Source organism: Vulpes lagopus, chromosome X (assembly GCF_018345385.1).
Source record: "Vulpes lagopus strain Blue_001 chromosome X, ASM1834538v1, whole genome shotgun sequence".
Taxonomy (NCBI): domain Eukaryota; kingdom Metazoa; phylum Chordata; class Mammalia; order Carnivora; family Canidae; genus Vulpes; species Vulpes lagopus.
The window spans coordinates 80,510,696-80,532,391 of NC_054848.1; the positions used below are offsets into that span (position 1 = coordinate 80,510,696).

Genomic DNA, 21,696 nt, shown 5'->3' on the forward strand with positions numbered 1-21,696 from the left:
CCTACTCCTCAATGGAGACAGAGGTATCAAGTTGATGCTGAAGGAGGCTTTTCAGCTGCCTCTCCCCTTCTGTTTCCAACTCCTCCAGGACATGCTCACCACTCTTCACACAGCTGTTTACCCTGGAGCAGATATAAGCATATATACAGAAAGCAGAAGAGACAGTCAATCTCAAAACATACTCTTTATATTATCTACCAGTAGTGACTCCATTTGTTCGAAGACACTTTTCTATTTGTTGGCCTTTATCATTCATTCCACAAACATTTACTAAATACTTACACATAAAGCACTGTGCTAGGTACTGATGGAGTCAAAGACATTCAAGACATAGTCCTCAAGAAGCTTGCAATTTATTTAGGGTGTGTGTGTATGTGGTATTGTGTTGTGTGCCTCTGGGGGGGGGGCGGGGAAGGAAGGGGAGAGAGGGAGAGAGAGAAGAAAGAGATAATTGAGAGCTAGAGTGGTAAATGAAGACTTTGGAAAGGTAATTACTAAACTGGCATTTGAAGGACTAGGTATGATGAAGGAAAAGAACGGGGAGAATGAGTACGAAGAGACAGAAATATGTTCTGGGGATAATAAGCTCACTTTAGTTGGCATTCACATAGGAGAGCACTAGGAGATAATCTTGGAGGGGGTAATTAGACAAAGATTATGAATGGACTTAAATACTTCAACTAAGGGGCCTGGGCCTTCATGTATAGGTATTAGAAAAGCAACTTATTAGGCAGTTAAGTGACATAGTAGAAATGATGATTTAGGAAAATGGATGTGGCTATAAAATGGTTTGTGGATTCACAGGAAAGAAACCAGAAGCATAAGTTTGGAAACTCTTTAAATTTATTGAGAATAATGCAATGAAAGTTCAAACTGGAGTGGTACCAGTGGAAACAGAAAGGAAGAGTTAGATGAGAGAGGCCTTTTGTAGGTAGATGTAAGGAAGAAATCAAAGATAAGCCTTAAATTTTAAGCTGTGTGACTATGAGAACAATAGTACCAATGAAGGAAAGACAAAGATCCAGATGGAATAAATGATTTAGGAATGGGAAATTCAGTATTGTCTTAGCCATGTTGAGTGGCTATTTACTACTACCTTTTACAACTGAAACACTAGCTTGAAGTAGCAGGAATACTTCAAAGACATATTGAGTCTGAGGTGACAGAATAAGTGATATTGGCTAATAGGAAAGCGAGAGATGGGAGAATTGTATAGATGAGAGTCTGAAGCTGAACATGAAAATCTCGAGTCATCTGTATTGGCAGGATGTGGAGCTGTGAAAGAGGAGGAGATACTCAAAGAAGAGAGTATAGAAGGAAACACAAAGGGGTCATAACACTTTATAGCAAAGGCACTACTCTGTAGAAATCTAGGAATGCTATTAGCTGGCCAACCCTAAATAACTGAAAACTCTTAGAGTGTAAATAGCAGGACCCGTAGAGCATGCAACAATAGGTGATAATAGACAAGAACAAAATGAATTAATTCCATGAGAAAAATAAATATGAAATACCTTCTTTATATGATAATCTTTTGATATTTGGGTTATGATATCTCTCTCATAATTATAAGCAAGATTCTCATGCTCTAGAAAGACTGAGATCTATTTTAGATTTTAAAATATCCTTAGGCCCAGCGTTTTTCAAAACTTCCTTTTAAGTATCTCAGTTTGTATTTATTATTTAAAATTCTGAACGTTCTTGGGATGCCTGGGTGGCTCAGCAGTTGAATCTCTGCCTTTGGGTCAGGTCATGATCCTGGGGTCCTGGGATTGAGCCCTGCATCCAGCTCCCCGTGAGGAGCCTGCTTCTCCCTCTGCTCATGTCTCTGCCTCTCTCTCTCTCTCTCTCATGAATGAATGAACAGAATCTTTAAAAATATTTAAAAAATAAAATTCTGAACGTTCTTGCTGTTTAATGTGGCTTTGAAGTGAAAAACCATAGCTAACTACATCAGTACACACTAATTTCAAAAAGAAAAGTTGAGTGAAACAAAAAGGCAAGTGATAGAAAAAGTCTACAATATGTGTCCATTCATATAGAGTTAAAAAATGGCTAAAACTAGCAACATTTTGCTTAGGGATAAATTCATCTGTGGTGAAACTATTTTTTTAAAAAAAGCAAGGGAATGATTAACACCAAATTCTGGACCATGGTCCCTTCAGGGATAAAGGAGGGAGGAGAAGCAATCAGGGAAGGGCACACAGGGGACTTCTACGACACTGCTAATGTTCTATTTCTAAAGCCTGTAGTGGGTATGAGTTTATTCTTATCTTTAAACTGTATATATACATTATTTTGAAATATATAATAATGAGCATTTTTTTAAAAGTCATTTTGAGGCAGGGAAAATCAGAAACGGTTTTTCAAAAAATGCAGAAACTGTACAGGAGAGCATAACATCAGAACCTGAAACGCACCGCCCTCTTCCGGAGTGATTAGTCTACTTTGTAGGGAATCCAAAACTAATTTAATGAGGATCCTTTAAAAAGCCATTGTGTACTGTCAACAACTTAGAAGCTCAGGCTTTCTACAAAGACCGGCCAAGTTAAAGCTGCCATTTCCTGCAGAACCAGTAGGGGGAACTGCTTACAGCAGTGCTTTTCTTTTCCTATGATACGTACAGCCGGTTTCGTACCTTCTAAATTTTTAGAAACAAACTATCAGTAGCTTAGGTTAAGACCTGAAAGCTCTACTTGCTCTCGGGGCCCGAGGAAGCTTTCCTTAGTACACAAATACTGAAGAAGAAAAAGAAAGGCGCCCACCCTGTGCCCCTTTCGGAGGATGAGGTGGAGGTAGGGCGGGACGAGGAGGAGCTGGCCTGGGTGTTCCTCGCGCTGGGCATTAGTCGGCCAAAACCCTTTTACCTGGGTGAGTCCGTCTGAAGCTGTAAGAAGCCAAGGCCTCGGTGCAGCTCCTGGAGCCGGCGCCGTGGCCTAGATGCCGGTGCAGGCAAGGCATTCCTATGGGAACCAGCGGCAGCGGCCCTTCCTGAACTTCGCCCCGTAGGCCTGTCTAGCCCGTCTCCCCTCCTCCCTCCTCCTTTGTCTTCCCGCTCACACGAATACGCATTCCGAGAACGTGACATAGCCCAAACACAAAGTCATAAAAGCCATTTTCAAAGTTAAAAGGTAGAAGAGAGCTCCCTTCGCCGCCTGCTCTCAGACAAGCCCTTACCTCTTCATGTTTCCACAGGCCCCTATCTCTAACTTGGGTGAAAAGGCCGCGGACTTCAAGTCCCAGAACTCTGCGCGGCCGACTCTAAGGGGATTATGGTGGAGTGCGGGGCTCTGGGAATTGTAGTCGCGCAGAGCTTAAAAACCGGAAAGAGAGTACCTACAGAGTAACGGGTATGTTTTTAATTTGTTCAAATATTTCACCTGCGGGTTAATGGCAACACCCAATATATCCAGCTTATAAAGCTAGGAGTCACCTGAGACTTGACTGTGTCATCCAATATCGCCGAATCCTGGCTCCTCTTTTCATCCAACATATGCCTATCAACCCCGCTTCTATTTTCAAGGACTTCTTTTCCAGGCTGCTGTTTCCCACTGGGCTCCTGATCCATCCTCTGCAGCGTAGCGAGTGATCAGACACAAGTTTGACCACATAACCTGCATTAACGGTTCTCCTCTATCTGTAATAGAAGCTTATGAAGCATTGCATTTCTTATCCTGAGATTTAGAAGTCTGTATGAATGTTTTTGTTCATAATTACATGGAATCAAGAGAGAGGTATAGCATAGTGGTTAAGAGCATGGGCTCTGAGTTCCCAGAGATGGAAGTATAAATGTCCCTAAGTATATGAAAGGAAAGATGTCTAATCTCACTTTTAAGTGTGATGGAAATTTTGAAGTACACTGACTATAAAATACATGACTTGTACTCCTCAAAACTGTCCAGGTCATCAAAAATGTGGAAAGTCTGAGAATCTGTCAGCCAAAGGAACCAAGAGACATAATGACTAAATGTAATGTGGTATCCTTCATGGGACTCTGGAACAGAAAAAGGGCCCTAGGTAAAAACAAAAAATATAAATGAACTATGCACTTTACTTAATAATAAGATTCGTTAGATGTGACAAATATACGAGTTATGTAAGATGTTAACACTAAAGGTTACCGGAGTGGAGATATACAGAACTCAGTGCTGTTCAACTTTTCTGTATATCTAAAACTGTTCTAAAAAGTTTATTTTTAAAAAGTACACTAAAATAACATTTTCACCTACAAGATCAGTAAAGATATATAAGTTTGAGGACACATTATTTTTATTGAGATTGTGGGAAAATAAGCACTCTAATTACACTGCTCGTAGGAACATAAATTGGTACCACCTCCATGAAAGGTAATGTGAGGATACAATTAAAACCATAAATACTCATTCCTTTTAGAGCAGAAATTCAATCTCTGTGAATAGTATCCTTAATACTATGTATCCTCAAGTATGTGTATGTATGTATGTGTGCATATACACAACTTAAATACCCACAAATGTAGTAAGTCCATTCAATGGAAAACTATGCAGCAGTCCCAAAGATGAAAAAATTTTCTATGGACTGCTACTGAACAATATAAACTATATTTAGTACAATAGCAAGGTAGAGAACAGTATCTACAGTATGCTTCCATTTGAGTAAAAGGAGGGGGTATACCTTTGTATTTGCTTGTGCATGCATCAAATATCTCTGGAAAAACATGTATAAACCAGTGAGAAGTGAATGCTTCCATAGGGGAGCTGGATGTTTAGCAAGAGTGGGGGGAATCTTCACTTTTTGTACCTTTTGAATTTTGAACCACATGATTAGGTTACCTAGTCAATAATAATTTTTTTTATTAAAGAGAACCCTTCCTATACCACAAAGAATCAAAAAAGAAAAAGATCGTGTGTTTGGCGGTGGGGGGTGGGGGGGGCACACTGTGTGGATTTCTCAGTTCCCAGAGTTAGAGACAATACAACATAGTAAGTAGTACGGACTTCAATTTTTGTTTTGGCAAGTTACAAGTCTATGTGAATGTCAATAAGTTTCTTTAACTGGCCTAGGCCAGTTTCCTCATCTGGAAAATTGGGATATTACCTTGAAATAGGATGACTATAAAGTGCTCTATAAAAATATGGTTTTAAAGTCATTTGATAGGTGGTCATCTATGAATGAATATTGTTATCCGGTAGGACTTATTCAAACTTTCTGTACTTCCATGCTTAAGTTAGAGGATAAGACCAAAGAACAGCTACTGGAAGACCTTGAGGTACGCAGGTGAATGAATGCTGATATAACATGCACTATTTTGTGGCTGTGGCACAGAGCATAGACAGAATGTTAAGCATGGACTAAGCGTAGGTCATACCAAAATCTGTCCCAGGTAAATACTATATGGTGGTAGGGCTGGATTCTGCTGCTCAACCAAACTGTCCAATTGACACATCGATCAATACATAGATAGAAAAATTTGCCAAAGTTGCTGGTGAGTTTGCCCCCTGGGAAAGTGCCAAAGGGTGGAACACTGACCATCATACCAGAAATGTATACAACTTCTAATAATACATACATCCTATTGGTACAGAAGTGATACTCACTACATTATGAATCCACTAGGTGGGATAAGTGGAGAATAAATGGCAAGAAAGACAAGTAGGGTGGAATTGCAACTCAAAAACAAGGTCACAAGGAAGTTCTCTCTTTACCTGTGTATAACTGTAGCCAGTCCTAGTGGTAGGTACCAAGGGACAAACATTCAGAAAATTGCACTAGAAGGAAAAACAGGCTATTTCTGGCTTTGCCAAACTTATTAACTGTGGAATAATAGCTATTCCATTTCCCACAGTATGCTTTTCCCTGCTTTAAAAGGGACACAGTGTCTAAAAGATTTGAGACAGTTTATAAAAAGATTTGAGAGTTCTAGATGTTATTCATGGGGGCTCAGAGGTCTTACCATGAGGTAATTTCGCCCCAGAAGAATTTATGACAAATTGAAAAATATGCCTCATTTGTCTTTCTGACAATTTAATAAGGTTCGTTTAATTAAGCCAGAAGTTCTTCCTTAACATAGACATATTTTCAGTGTTTGTTCTTTTTAGATGTTTTGTTCACAGAACACTTCTGATGAATACATTATGAAGCAATTATAATTTCCAGATTTGGAAGAAGATGCTAAAACCAAAAATCTTCTCTAGAAGAGGGATGGCATCACTCATCCAATATTAAGAGTAATCAACTGTGCGTGTCTTTCAAATTCCCCAAATGAGATAGCATAAATGCTGTTAGAAAATAAATATAGCATCTTTTTCAAAGGACAAAGAAAAGTAGATAAGCACTGAAAAAGTGTCAAATTTAAGAACATGGCAGATTTAAGAACTCTTCCTTCAAGCTAATATTTTAGCTGATCTTTAACAATGGTTAGGAGAGGCTCAAGACTCCAGTACCTAACAAAAATGTTGCCTGAAAATGGGTTATTTGTAATCTTTTAATTAATATTTGTTCAACAATGTCATGTCTTTTAGACACCGATTAGACCCAGAGTCAGAAGCAAACTTAGAGATGAATTAGTCCCAGGCTCCAGATTCCAGACAGTACAGAGATCTGCCAATACATTTTACATTGTTAACTGTATTGATCTGGAAGCCATTCTCCATCCACTGGCTTCTTCTATGTCCTGGGAAAAAACCCTCGAACTCCCAGTGAAAATTCAATAGGAGTGCTTTAGCCTCTTGTTTTACTGAGGAACTTTAGAGTAAACACATACCATTAGGGAAAGGACATAAAGGAATCACAAAACTTCAGAGAAATGAAAACTAGTTTCTTTTACTTGGGAAAACCTTATTAATACGGTTAAACACTTTTATGGGATAGATAAAAGATAATGCCCAAAATGAAATTATTCGTCCAATTAAGTAGGGACAAGACTAAATCCAGTGTTTCCTCTGATATACTATGTACATTGTACTGAATGTAGAACTTAATTCATAAACCAACTACTTTATAAGAATTAAATCTACAAAAACAATACGGAAAATGTCTTTATCTAGGGTGTAACAGAAACAACACTGGGCTCAAAAATTAGAGATGACTCAAAATCTTAGTCAAAAGCTCTTTACCTGTAGAAATCATCCACAAAATTAAATGGTTTCTGGATTATTTTCATATTCTAAAGTTTTGAGTGGTAACAAAAGCTTACCTGATAAACCTGTTACTTTGAGAAGTATGGGTAGGAATGGAAAGGCCACGTAAGTTCCGATGTTTACCTATAAGGTGGTAAAAATCACTGATGCTCATTTCAAAAATATTTCCTTCCTGTAGTATTTCCCCTCAGGATAGTCATGTACAGTCAGTATTATAGAAATTTAGCTCAGTATTTATAGGCAACTAAGATCTAGTCACTCAAATACTTTTAAGGAAGTTTGCTTTCATGTTACACTTTTATTTTTTAGAATATCACCTTTATTTATGACTTAGGTAAAACATGCAACACAAGAGATCAGACTGTTCCCAAGCTAAGAACAAGGCTTTTTCTTGAAAAAACAAAATACACAAAAACCAACAACTAAATCATAGGCTAAAACCAAATAAAATAGGTTATTTGTACATCAAAAATAAATGAATTGCCTGAACCTTACCCTTTTAAAAATAACCTAATTCAAGACTGAAATCCACCCTAACATTTCTTCTTCTCCAAATTTCTATAGAATACTTTCTGTAATTTATAACACACTCCTTTGTATTTTCTATATTGTTATCATACAGACAGGCACTAACTATATCCCAAACTAGACAGTAAGTTCCTTTGAGGAAAAAGACCACAGTATCTTGCACTATATGTTGAAAGTTAACAGGCACCCAGTAAAGACTGGTTGGCATCTGTTTCTTGGCCAACATTTCTTGATGATCTGGTCAGAGCAAGAAGGACAATGTGTGCTGCTGGTAGAATATGGAATCTAGGAGAGTTTAAGATACAAATTACACACACAGAGTCAACATCTATTAGGTTGCTGCCTAGAGACAAGAGGGCTAATATAGTTCTGATTTGCTAATATTAAGAGCCAAACTACAGTATAATTCTCAAAAGCGCAATATATAAATGAAAAAAAATCCAAACCAACCACATGTACACTCTATTGCAACCAAAATTAAGTAATAATTGTGAATACTACTCTATTTCACATCATCACAATTTTTAGGTAATGTATAATCCCAGAACAAGATGCTGAAGATATGGTCATTCAATCAAAGGCAATCCTGATGTGGTTTTCCTGCTCCGTGCGACGATGATCCTCGAAAACCTGTGTTACCTCTTCTACTTTCCTTTGCAGCATGCCTACAGGAGGAGAAACCATGCATCATTAATCTGAGGTCAAAATGTCCCAGGAACATAATAACTTACATTTGGATTTCAACACAAGATTTGTAAAACACCAATTTTATTTAATAGCTTTAAGTATTAGAATATGCAGGAAAAATCATCTATCTGTTTAGAAACTATGAAAACAGTGGACAAAACTGTTCTTGATTTGCTCTCTCTAGTTTTCTGGTAAATAACTGTCTACTTGACATTTATGTTTTGTTGAAGAGAAGTGAGAACTGCTTTTTACTCATTATAGCTTAAAAATGCTATACAAGGTGGTCATTAAATTGAGGGTATAGATTTCGGTAGAGGTCTTTGCTGTCTATATGCAAATTAGTACACATTATATTCACATTTCTGTCCCTTTCTAATGATTTAATTTAACTTGGTGGTCCTCAATCTGCTCAGGGGCAGAGCAACACAAAATACCACTAATTTTACCATATAAAACAGCAACATTCTGTAGTAAAAATAAGCTGTCAACGTAAGCATGATAATCTAGTTTTTTCTATTAATGTGCAGTTGGTCATTTGTTTTATTATTATTAATGTGTTCATTAATGCTTACTTCATCAATAGGCAATAGCTGGTGTGAAAGATTTAAAAACAAACTACAAGAGAAAAACTAAAAACATGAAACAATATACCTTAATTTTCTTCAGCCAATTAGAAAAGCCCCAACGTTATAAATAAATAAGTAACTGACCTAAACAAAACAGAAAGATACACAAAGCTGGAAGAAACAATCCAGGAAGAATAAAACATTTTTCAAAGATTTTATTTATTTATTTGAGAGAGAGAGAGAGTGTGTGTGTGCGAGCATAAGCAGCGAGGAGTGGCAGAGGGAGAAAGAGAAGCAAACTTCCCACTGAGCAGGGAGCCCAACGTGGGGCTCAATCCCAGGACCCTGAGACCATGACTCAAGCCAAAGGCAGATGCTTCACCAACTGAGCCACCCAGGCATCCCAGGAAAAATAAAATATTTTTAAAAATCATTAATAATGTCAGAGAGAGGATACTGAATCCATGAAATAAGAAATGGATGCTATTTAAAACACATATACACAAATCATAAAACAATAGAAAAAGCTCTTACAAACCAAAAATTATGACAGATGCAAAGATCAATATAAAGACTAGAATAAAAAGCTGAGTACTTATTTGAGAAAGTTTAACAAAAATACAACAGAAACCTAATTCCCCCAAACTGATAGAAACTAGTTTCTTGATTGGAAAAGCTCAGTGAATACCCTCTCAATGGATGAATTAAACAAACCTACACAGAGGCACATCATCTGAAATTTCAGCATTGTGGGGAAGATCTCCAAAACTTCCATACAAAAAAAAAAAAAAAAAACAACATGAGAAGGATGGGGTCAGATAAAGGTTCAGGAGTCAGAATGGACCTCAAATCTAGAAGACAATGAACAACACTGTCAAATGTTTAAAAGAAAATTATTTTCAAGCTAGATTTTGATAGCCAATTATATCAATTGTGAGGGTAGAATAAAGACCTATTCTCAAAAAAAATAAAAACAGTAATTTGAAAGGATACATGCATCATTATGTTTATTGTAGCATTGTTTACAATAGCCAATCAGTTGTGGAAACAACCCTAGTATCCATTGATAGATGAATGGATAAAGAAAATATGGTGTATATATACTATGGAATATTACTCAGCCATAAAAAAAATGAAATCTTGCCATCTGTGACAACATGGATGATCGTAGAGAGTATATGCTAAGTGAAATCAGTCAGTCAGAGAAGACAAATCCTGTATGATTTCACTCAGTATGTGGGATTTAAGAAACAAAACAAGAGACAAACAAAAAACAAGACTCAACTACAGAGAACAAACAGGTGGTTGCCAGAAGGAAGGTGGATTGCCAGGGGAATGGGTGAAATAGACAAAGGGGATACTTATGTTGATGAGCACTTAGAAATGTATAGAATTATGGAATCATTATATTGTACACCTAGAATTAATACAACACTATATATTATTATCCTTGAATAAAAAAGGACCTTTTCAGACATGCAACATCTCAAAAAACTTACTTCCCATGCACTCTCTTAGCAAGCTGATGGAATACATGTTATATTAAAACAAGGGAATAAGCCATAAAACAGGAAGTATAAGAGCCACGAAACAGGAGAGTCAACAAAAAAAGAAATAGATGGAATACAAGATTGCTTTAGAGGGAAGAACCTAGCTGAGTAGTAAACCAAGAGAGCAACAATGCCAGATAATAGATTAGAGATCAGAAGGCTCTGGGAGAAAGGAATCCAAGAAGGTGAAATTTACAGATTTAAATAAAAAGCATGGAATCAGAGAATGAACTACTGGTAAGAATGTAGATAATTTAGCAAATGATGAAATAAAATTCAAAGGAAAACAAAAACTTGTAAAAGAAATAAGACAGGGGATGCCTGGGTGGCTCAGTTGGTTAAGGGTCTAGCTCTTGATCTTGGCTCAGGTCATGATCTCAGGGTCCTGGGATTGAGCCCCACATCAGGCTCCATACTCAGCAGGCAGTCTGCTGGAGATTCTCTCTGCCCCTCTCCCTGCTCTCTCTTGCTCTCTCTCTCTCTCTCTAAAATAAATAAATCTTTTTTAAAAAAGAAAGAAGACATAATATAATATGCTAACAGCTGGACTGTAACATTTATGCAATCATAACTCAAACAATAAATATTGTTCTATGTGTAATTGATGACATGGCTATCTTGGTAAGATGACAGAAAAGTGTGCTTACACACATGTATTTATATACTTCTCTATATGTAATATGTATATATATTAGGGAGCAGTATGGTAGTACATTATACATACATACTTATGTATTGCATGTACACACACACACACACACACACACATACAATGAGGGTAATATAAAAGAATTAAATCCTTATTTCCCGTTTGGAGAAGCCAGTACAGAAGGCCTAAAATGGAAAAACCAAAAAGTAGCAGTATACATGGTATTTAGAGATATAGAAATATTTTTTAAAAACCAGCTGAAATAATTCAAAGTAATTGTTTCTAGTAGGTGGGAAATGGGGTGTGGATAGGGGAGCTGATATTTCTCATAGACCGTATTAAAAAGCATTATACTCTACTTCCAAGGTAAGAGATAAAGAAGACCTGAAATAAGGCAGTGATAGGAATCTACTGAAAAGAAAAGAATCAGGAGCTATTAAGAAGTATCATCATCATCATTTACTGAAGAAATAGAAGTAGTCTACCTTAAGTCCCTGAGTAAATAATAGCAACTATAGCTGAGAAAAAGAATAGTTGTACTGATCTGGGAAGCTCAGGAGAGAGTGAAGATAATGCGTTTAGTTTTATACAAGTTTAATTTGAGGTGACTTTGGGGTAACTATGTGCATATGTTTGTTAACATAGAGCTTTAAAATGGAAAGTAAAAGAACCATTAGTAAAATTGATGGTTAAAGATGACAACTGAGGTTTAAAAACTGCTGATTTTCAAAAAGGTCTTAAAAGAGAACAGTATTAGAGACAAGGAGAGGTCTCAAATCAATAATCTAAGTTCCTACCTTAAGAAAATAGAAGACAAGCAAAATGAACTGAAAGCAAGCAGAAGGAAGGAAATAATGAGACTGGTTATCAATGAAATTGAAAACAGGAACACTATAGAGAAAAATCAATGAAACAAAAAGCTGATTCTTTGGAGAAAAAAGAAATCAGTAAAATTGATTAACCTCTACCAAGACAGAAAAAAATAGAGAAAACGCAAATCATCAATATAAGGAATGAAACATGGAAGATCACCACAGGTCCTGCAGCCATTAAAAGTGTCAAAAGGAAATCCTAAGAACAACTTTATGCTCATAAATTCAGTAACTTAGCAGAATTGTACCAACTCCTAGAAAACCACAAATTATGAAATTCAACCAAGATAATCTGAATAGTCCTGGAAGCATTATAGAAATTTAATTTGTAATTAAAAAGCTCCCCTGCCCAAAAAAAGAAATATCCAGGCCCATGTGGTTTCACTGGAGAATTCTACCAAATACTTAGAGAAGAATCAATACAATTCTTCACACTCTTCTAAAAAGAGGCCAGCATTACCCTACTAACAAATCATGAAATGACAGTATACAAAAAGAGAAAACTACAGACCAATATCTCTCATGAACATTTAAAATCTCTCATGTAAAAATCATCCATAAAATTCTAGAAAACCATCCAACATTGTACAAAAGAAACCATAAACCATGATGAAGTAGAAGTTATTCCACAAATTTAAGGCTGACTCAACATTGGGACGCCAGGATGGCTTAGGGCGTCTGCCTTCGGCTCAGGTCCTGATCCCGGGATCTGGGATCGAGTCCCACATTAGGCTCCTTGTGGGGAGCCTGCTTCTCCCTCTGCCTGTGTCTCTGCCTCTCTCTTTCTCTTCTCTCTCTCTGTCTCTCATGAATAAATAAATAAAATCTTAAAAAAAGGCTGACTCAACATTTAAAAATGTGTCGATGTAGCCTTTGGGTAAAAATTGTTTGATCATAGGGTAGATCTATTTTCAGATTTTTGAGGAAACTCCATACTGTTCTCCAGAATGGCTGCAACAGTTTGTATTCCCATCAACAGTGGAAGAGAGTTCTCCCTTTCTCCACATCCTCGCCAATACCTGTTTTTTTTTGTGTGTGTTCTTTATTTCAGTCATTCTGACAGATGTGAGGTGGTATCTCATTGTGGTTTTGATTTGTATTTCCCTGATGATGAGTGATGTTGAGCATCTTTTCATGTGTCTGTCAGCCATCTGAATGTCTTCTTTAGACAAGTGTCTATTCATGTCTTCTGCCCATTTCTTACTAGGTATTTACCCAAAGGATACAAAAATACAGATTCGAAGGTGTACATGCACCCCAATGTTTACCAGCATTATCAACAATAGCCAAACTGTGGAGAGAGACCAAATGTCCATCAACTGATGAATGGATAAAGAGGATGTGCTATATATATTATAAATATAATGGAATATTACTCAGCCATAAAAAAGAATGCAATCTTGCCATTTGCAATGATGTGGATAGACCTAGAGTGTATTTTTTTTTAAGATTTTATTTATTTATTCATAGAGTCAGAGAGAGAGAGAGAGAGAGGCAGGAACACAGGCAGAGGGAGAAGCAGGCATCATACAGAGAGCCTGATGTGGGACTCGATCCAGGGTCTCCAGGATCACGCCCTGGGCTCCAGGCGGCACTAAACCGCTGCACCACTGGAGCTGCCCTAGAGTGTATTATGTTAAGTGAAATATGTCAGTCATTGAAAGACAAATACCATATGATCTCACTCCTATGTGAAATTTAAAAAAGAAAACAGATGAACATATGAGGGGGGTGGGGAGAGGGAAACAAGCCATAAGTGACTCCTAGAGACAGAGAACAAACTGAGGGTTGATGGAGGGATGTGGGTGGGAGATGGGCATTAAGGAGGGCACTTATGATGAGCACTGGGTGTTGTATAGAAGGGATGAATCACTGAATTCTACTCCAGAAACCAATATTGTACTATATGTTAACTAACAAAATGTAAATTTAAATAAGTATCAATGCAAATCTACCATATCAACAAGTTAAAAAAGAAAAAACATACAATTATATTAACTGATAGAAAAAGCATTAGACAAAATCCACTACCCATTCATGATAAAAATTGTCAGCAAGTCAGGAACAGAGTGGAATTATCTAAACTTGATATAAAGAGCATCTACAAAAAGCCTACAGCTAACATCAATACTTAAAGTAAAAGAATGAAGCTTTCCATGCAAACTCAGGAACATGACAAGGATGTCTGTTCTCATAACTCTTATTCAGCACAGTACAGGAAGTTCTAGCCAGTGCAATGTGAGGAAAAGAAATAAATGGCATACAGATTGGAAAGGAAGAAATAAAACTCCCTATTTGCAGATGATATAATGACCTACATAGAAAATCTCAAGAAATCAAAAAACAAAACAAAACAAAAATTCCTAGAACAGTGAGTTCAGCAAGCATACAAACAAGATCAACATATAAAAACGAGTTGTATTTTTATGTGCTAGCAATGAACATATGGAAACCAAAATGTAAAACATAACACCATTTATAATCACAATAAATTAAAATGAAATAGTTAGCTAGAAATCTAACAAATCCGGGGGATCCCTGGGTGGCTCAGCGGTTTAGCTCCTGCCTTTGGCCCAGGGCATGATCCTGGAGTCCCGGGATCAAGTCCCACATCGGGCTCTCGGCATGGAGCCTGCTTCTCCCTCCTCCTGTGTCTCTGCCTTTCTCTCACTCTCTCTCTCTGTCTATCATAAATAAATAAATAAATAGAAATCTAACAAAACCAAAATGTATATAATGTCGGTGCTGAAAATTACAAAATGTTGATGAAAAAAATAAAAGAAACCCTAAATAAATGTTGGGTCACACCACATTCATGGATGGGAAGATTCAACATAGTAAAAAATGTCAATTCTCCCTCAAACTGATCCACAGGCTTAATGTAATTCCTCTCAAATTCCAGCAAATTTTTATGCTAGGGCAAAGGAATTAAAATGGCCAAAACAATCTTGATGGCAAAAATAGTAACATGACAGGAATCCCTCTACCAGATATTAAGGTTTATTATACAGCTACAGTAATGAAGACAGTGTGATATTAGTGGAGGGAAACACGTATTGATCTATGGGATAGAGGAAAAGATCCATATGCCAAACTGATGTTTGACAAAGGTGTAAAAGCAATTCAATTGAGGAAGAATAGTCTTTTCAACAACTGGTGCTGAAACAATTGGATATCCATAGGCAAAAAAAGGAAAAAAGGAAAAAAGAACCTTGATGTAAACCTCACATCTTATAGAAAAATTAACTCAAAATGGATCACAGCCTTAAATGTAAAATGTGAAACAATAAAATTTGTAGAAAAAAATACGATAAAATCTTTGGTATATAGTACTAGGCAAAAAGTTCTTAGATTTGACATCAAAAGCATAATCCATATAAAAATAGAGAAATTCAGAATTATAAACTTTTGTCCTGTGAATAGCTCTGTTAAAAGGAATAGACAAATGACAAGCCAGGAGAAAATATCTGCAAACCACATAGCCAACAAAGGACTAGTATATTTCCTAGAATATATAATAAACTCTCAAAACATTAAAACAAAGGGACACCTCGGTGGCTGAGTTGGTTAAACACCTGTTTTGAGGCTTAGGTCATGATCTCATGGCCCTGGGACTGAGCCCTGTGTGGGGTTCCCTGCTAGGTGGGGAGTCTGCTCATCCTTCTGTCCTTTTGGCTCATTCTTTCTCTCTCTCTCTCTTTCTCTCTCTCTCTCAAATAAATAAATAAAATCTTTAAAAAAAACCAAGCCAATTAACAAATGGACAGAAGACAAGAACAGACATTTCACCAAAGATGATATACTGATGGCAAAAAGGCATAATAAAAAAGATGTTCAACATCATTAGCCATCAGGGAAATGTAAATTAAAACTGCAATGATATCGGTACATATCTATCAGTATGACTAAAATGAAAAAAAAAATTGTGAAAATACCAAATGCTATTGAAGACCCAAATTAGATGTATCATACATCACGGGTGGATATGTAAAATGGTACATCCACTTTGGAAGAAAGTGCAGCAGCTCCTCATAAAACTAAACATGCAACTACCATATGACCTGGAATTGCACTCTTGGACATTTATCCTAGAGAAATGGAAACTTCTGTTCATACAAGAAATATGTACATAAATGTTCACAGAAGTTTTACTCATGAGTAGCCAAAAACTGGAAACATCCCACATGTCCTACAACCTTAAATGTGTAGACTGTGGTGCATATATGTTACCAAGTATTAGCAACAAAAAGGATCAAACCCTTGACACGTAATTTAGATGGATCTCAGGGGAATTACAAGGAGAAAAAAAGAAAAAGCCAACCCCAAATGATTATATGCAGTATGATTCCATTTATATGGTATTTTGAAATAATGCAATTTTAGAAATGGGAGAATATAGATCGGTGGTTTCTAAGAATTAAGAACTGGGTTAGGGATGTGGGAAGACAGTGGGTGTGGCAACAAAAGGGGGATATGAGGGATTCTTACAGTAATGGAACTGTTCTGTATTTTGACTACAGTAATGGATATACAAACCTACACATGTGATAAAATTGGTATAACTAAATGCACACAAACACAATACAAGTAAAAACCGGAAAAATCTGAAGACAGATTACACCAATGTCAATATACTGGTTGTGTTACTGTACTACAGTTTTACAAAATATTACTACTGGGGAAAACTAGGTAAAGAATAAATAGGATCTCTGTATTATTTCTTCAGGACCTCTATATTATTTCTTAAAAGTATATGTGAATGTACAATTAACTCAATAAAAATTTCAATGATGAAGACTAACACAAATAAGGACTGGATTCCCAACCTCTTTTCCTAGAAGTGCCTGCTCAATAGGCACATAATATGACCCTCAATTTACATGATGTAACAGTTTTCACAAATCTCTTCTTACTACTTAATATGGTTGGCCATCTTTTCAGCTTTCAATATAGGTTTCTTCATTGTTGCATGCCTGTTAAGCTAAAGCCATATTTTAAGATTTTAGTTACTGTAGTACATATGTCTGTATTTGGTTAGGCTGCTGTTTAAAAGCAACCTTGAAATCTCAGGAGCTGAATATAATTTAGGTTTATGTCTCATTCAGAAAGGGGAAGAAAGATAGGAAGGGGGCAAGAAAAGAGGAAAGAGAGGACACTGTCCTATTTGTCTTAGCTACTTTTTAAATTGGTGATGTGAAGATTACTCTGCTTGTGTATAGCATTACCCTTCACACAAAATTAATAAAATATACATTTCAAGGTAAGGCATAAAAAGAAAAGATTGTGAAAGTATCCTGAATTTTTGGAGGTGACATGGCAGAAACGAGGTAGTAGAATTATTATTACATTACATCCTAAGTGGTGTTCAGACAGTCATCCTGTTGAAATATCACTTACTATTCAAGTCTCATCTTAATTCTACCTCTTCCAGGAAATCAACTAAAGATTAGGTTTCTTTCTTTGTCCCCCAACTCCCACACTTTGAACCTGTTAAGAGAGTGTGCTGCTGGTGTCTGTTATCTCCTACACCAATTAACAGTGTCTTGGCCCATAGTAGGTGTTTAGTACTTAAGAGTCATAACTATGTGGTTCTGACTTGCATCTAAAAGGACACATTCCCATTTTACAGTACTTCGGTATCCAAAATGGCTATACATATTACCTTATTTAAGTCCCACAATATAAATCAGGATAGAGAAAATTAAAAACTCAAGAATGTAAGGTTCAGTAGCTTCCCAAAGGCCAAAGCTAATGAAAAATGATACCAGGATTCATATCTTCAGACTCCCATCTATGAGTGCTTTTTCTATTACAGTGTGCCTGTTTGTCAAATGCTGTGAAGATTTTAAAGAAAAAGTACTATGCTGAGCTAGTAATTGCCACCACAGCATAATGATATTTGTTATCCTTTCAAACCCTGAAGTGCTCAAAATAAGGCAGCCCTATCTGAACCCCATCTGGGGAGATTTCATCGGTGAAATACTATCAGGCCATTTCATCTATGAAATGGCCATTGAGCATGGGCCCCAAAACAGCATTAGAGAAAGACTCCAGCATATTTATAGTTTTTAGTTACTAACAGGAAGAAAATTGCTTTGGAGAAAAATCTGTATATCTCACAAACAATATAAATCCTGCTATTTGGGAGTGATTTAAATCATGTTACATATAATTCATCTGGGGAGGCTCTCCAGCTTGAGGAAATTCACTTGGGCACAAAATGTACATAAGCAGGATTAGTGAGAAATCTAATTTTGCAGATGCATTGAGTGTATTTCAAATCTGGATTTACATATAGAAAAGGAATTTTAGAAGTGGAGCTCCAAGAATGTTAACCATCATGCACTATTTCCTAACAGGAGCTGAAGACTTCATCATTTTTAACCTTCATACCCTAATCTAACCTAAAAAAGATTCTTTAGAATCAAGGAACAGTAACATGATGGTAAATCTATCTTGTCTGCAAAGGAGAGCAGAGATAAGGAAGTAGCTCATTAAACAATGGAAAGACATAAAATACGTTTCAGTTAACTGCAATGGGAAGAAGCACATGGGCACCTGTCTCTGTTGAGCTTACAAGACCTTTATAGCAGCAATGTCCACAATAGCCAAACTGTGGAAGGAGCCTCGGTGTCCATCGAAAGATGAATGAATAAAGAAGATGTGGTCTATGTATACAATGGAATATTACTCAGCCATTAGAAATGACAAATACCCACCATTTGCTTCAACGTGAATGGAACTGGAGGGTATTATGCTGAGTGAAGTAAGTCAGTCGGAGAAGCACAAACATTATATGGTCTCATTCATTTGGGGAATATAAAAAATAGTGAAAGGGAATAAAGGGGAAAGGAGAGAAAATGAGTGGGAAATATCAGTGAAGGTGACAGAGCATGAGAGACTCCTAACTCCGGGAAACAAACAAGGGGTAGTGGAAGGGGAGGTGGGTGGGGGGATGGGGTGACTGGGTGATGGGCTCTGAGGGGGGCACTTGACGAGATGAGCACTGGATGTTATGCTATATGTTGGCAAACTGAACTCCAATAAAAAACATATACAAAAAAATAAAGACTAAAAAAAATAAATAAAAAATAAAGTGAGTTGCCACATCTCTGGCAGATCCAGAGCATTTGCTTCTCAAGTATCTGAAGTGAAACATGATACTTCAGGATACAACAGGTGACCTTGCTGATCACCAAGATTTCCCAAAGAATTTAAGAAAGAGAGAAGGTAAAACAAAACACCTTAATCAGTAAGTCAGATTTTGTTCTAGAGGATAGAAGAGAAAGAAGACATTTTATTTGGAATTCAAAGACATCTTTTGGCATTTCAGCATTCGATGTTCTTCAGATATAAGAGAGATGAAAGTCAATGAATAAAAATATTTTTAAAGCATCTATCTGACCAAGCTTCTTTAAAAAATATGGCACATTGACATCATAATACCATATTGCATATTTGAAAGTTGCCAAAAAAATGTAGATATTAAAAATTGTTGTCACAAGAAAAAACACACAAAAAACCTTTTTTTGTAACTATATAAGATGACAGGTGTTAACCTGACTTATTGTGGTAATAATTTACAATATATACAAATACTGAATCATGGCATTGTGTACCTGAAAATAATATGTTATATGTCAAATATACCTCAATTTTTAAAAAAAGGTTTTGGGACAACTGGGTGGCTCAGTGGTTGAGCATCTGCTTTCTGCTCAGGGCATGATCCTGGGGTTGAGGGATCAAGTCCCACATTGGGTTCCCCACAGGGAGCCTGCTTCTACCTCTGCCTATGCCTCTGACTTTCTGTCTCTCATGAATAAATAAATAAAATCTTTAAAAATAAAATAAAATAAAAAATTTAAAAGTCTTAAAAATACCCAATCCTGAAAAATCTAATTTAAAATAATTCCCTCAAACAATAAATATTAACATTGGGTAAAAATGAATTACAATTGTGACATATCACAAAAAACTGCTTCTCTGAAATGATCCTGAAGGCATCTGATGCAAGAGTTAGTCACGCCACACCAGACAACTAAGAATATTTTACATGAAAAAGAAAAAAATAAAGTGATTGTATATTAGTGCTAATGGGACTGTATTTTGGAAACATCACAAAATTCCTTATGGCATTTTTAGTTACTCCAAGAGTCTTCTCTTTCTCCCCTAAATAGCAGTCAAAATGTTGTGAGCAGCTATTAAATTATTATGGGGTTGTAACCCATAAGAGACTGCAAAGATCATGGATTAAATATATTTTAGTTGTGATGCTTTCAGACACCTCGCCAAAAAGGCAAAATGCCATGAAAATACTCAAGGAACTTCTAAGTAATGATAAGTTTAAGATTTTACACTGCCCGTCCCTTTATTGTGGCATGTGATAAATATTAATATTACGGACCCAACAATAGTGTGGTATATGGAGAAAAAAAAAAAGCCTGTCCTTCACCCCTATTTCCCTCTCTCTCTAAGAGAAGTAGCTCCACATATTTAAAATGAATAGCAAATTAGCTCAGATTGATTGGCAACTCTGTCCTAAGTGGTCCCAGAAGACCTGGAGCTGCTGCAGTTTCAGTGACTGCCAACTCAGAAGACAGATGTATGACCGCATTGCTATCAAGCAAACCTTGAAATAAGGCTGTAATTTTTACAGAGAAAGACAAGAGAGGAAAGTGGTATTTGACTATCTCTACTATTAACCTTCAATTTTCAATTATCTATACTAATCAGGAGGAAAAGAGGTAGAGATAATGTTAAGCAATGGATGAATATCAAATTTGCAAACTGGTCAGTATCAGCACATGGTCAGACATTCTCTAATTCAATGCTCTCATACTTATCTCAGATACTTTCCAGCTCAGTCTCATCACAGACAGGAAAAAAGGGGCCTGCTTCTCTATAACTTACTCATGAGTATTGAACAGTTGATTAGACAGTACCATCTTTTAACATATTTCAAGTATACTGGGTGGTTTCACTTTTAAAGATAAGCTGATTTTTAAGTTAAATACATGATCCTATTAGCATTATGGTTGCTATGTTTCATAATAGGAAAAAAATCATACTAATGTTAAGGATATTAAATCACAAAAACATTTCCCAGAAACCTTTTAAAATACAGATTTTGACATTAAAATCATTTTTAAAAAACCTATACAGTTTAGGGGCACCTAGGTGGCTCAGGCAGTTAAACATCTGCCTGCAGCTTAGGTCATGATCATCAGGGTCCAGGGATTGAGCTCTGCCTTGGGCTCCCTGCTCAGTGGAGAGTCTGCTTCTTCCTCTTCTACCCGCGTCCCACTTCCACCCCCACCCTACCCCTGCCGCACTGCTGGCACGCTCTTTCTCTCTCTCAAATAAAATCTTTAAAAACCCAAAACTAGGGGAAACCTGGGTGGCTCAGTGGTTGAGTATCTGCCTTTGGCTCAAGTCTTGATCTCCAGGTCCTGGGATCGAATCCTGTATCAGGCTCCTGGCAGGGAGCCTGCTTCTCCCTCTGCCTATGTCTCTGCCTCTCTCTGTTTCTCATGAATAAATAAATAAAATATTTTTAAAAATTTAAAAAACTATACAGATTTTTCTTCAGTAGAAAATATATTATTAAAAATATATATTATTCCCATTAAAAACACATGCATTAATTTTTCTATAATTATTATTTGAATGTGAATAAATGGACTTATTGAGAAGTTTAACCTTTAACTTCTCAGTCCACAGACCATT

The 21,696-nt window shown here is 36.6% G+C and overlaps 2 protein-coding genes across 7 annotated transcripts in view; both read right to left on the reverse strand.

The window, feature by feature from the left end:
- Window positions 1-3,211, reverse strand: part of RBM41 (RNA binding motif protein 41) — a 63,368-nt gene extending 60,157 nt beyond the window's left edge. For 2 of the 4 annotated variants that reach the window (XM_041741129.1, XM_041741132.1), the window contains exons 1-2: window positions 2,868-3,155; window positions 6-122 (exon numbers count right to left, since the gene is read on the reverse strand). In XM_041741129.1, coding sequence (XP_041597063.1) covers window positions 6-122; window positions 2,868-3,088 — 338 coding nt within the window. In that variant the 5' untranslated portion in view covers window positions 3,089-3,155. Of the gene's footprint in view, window positions 1-5; window positions 123-2,765; window positions 3,156-3,177 lie in introns of those variants that run through there. The other 2 variants (XM_041741131.1, XM_041741130.1) reach the window with 2 other exon arrangements.
- A 4,249-nt stretch (window positions 3,212-7,460) lies between these two features.
- The window catches only part of NUP62CL (nucleoporin 62 C-terminal like), a 72,186-nt gene continuing 57,950 nt past the window's right edge, over window positions 7,461-21,696 (reverse strand). For 2 of the 3 annotated variants that reach the window (XM_041741604.1, XM_041741602.1), the window contains one exon: window positions 7,461-8,311. In XM_041741604.1, the coding sequence (XP_041597538.1) occupies window positions 8,291-8,311 (21 nt within the window). In that variant the 3' untranslated portion in view covers window positions 7,461-8,290. Of the gene's footprint in view, window positions 8,312-8,984; window positions 9,044-21,696 lie in introns of all 3 variants that reach the window. The other variant, XM_041741603.1, reaches the window with a different exon arrangement.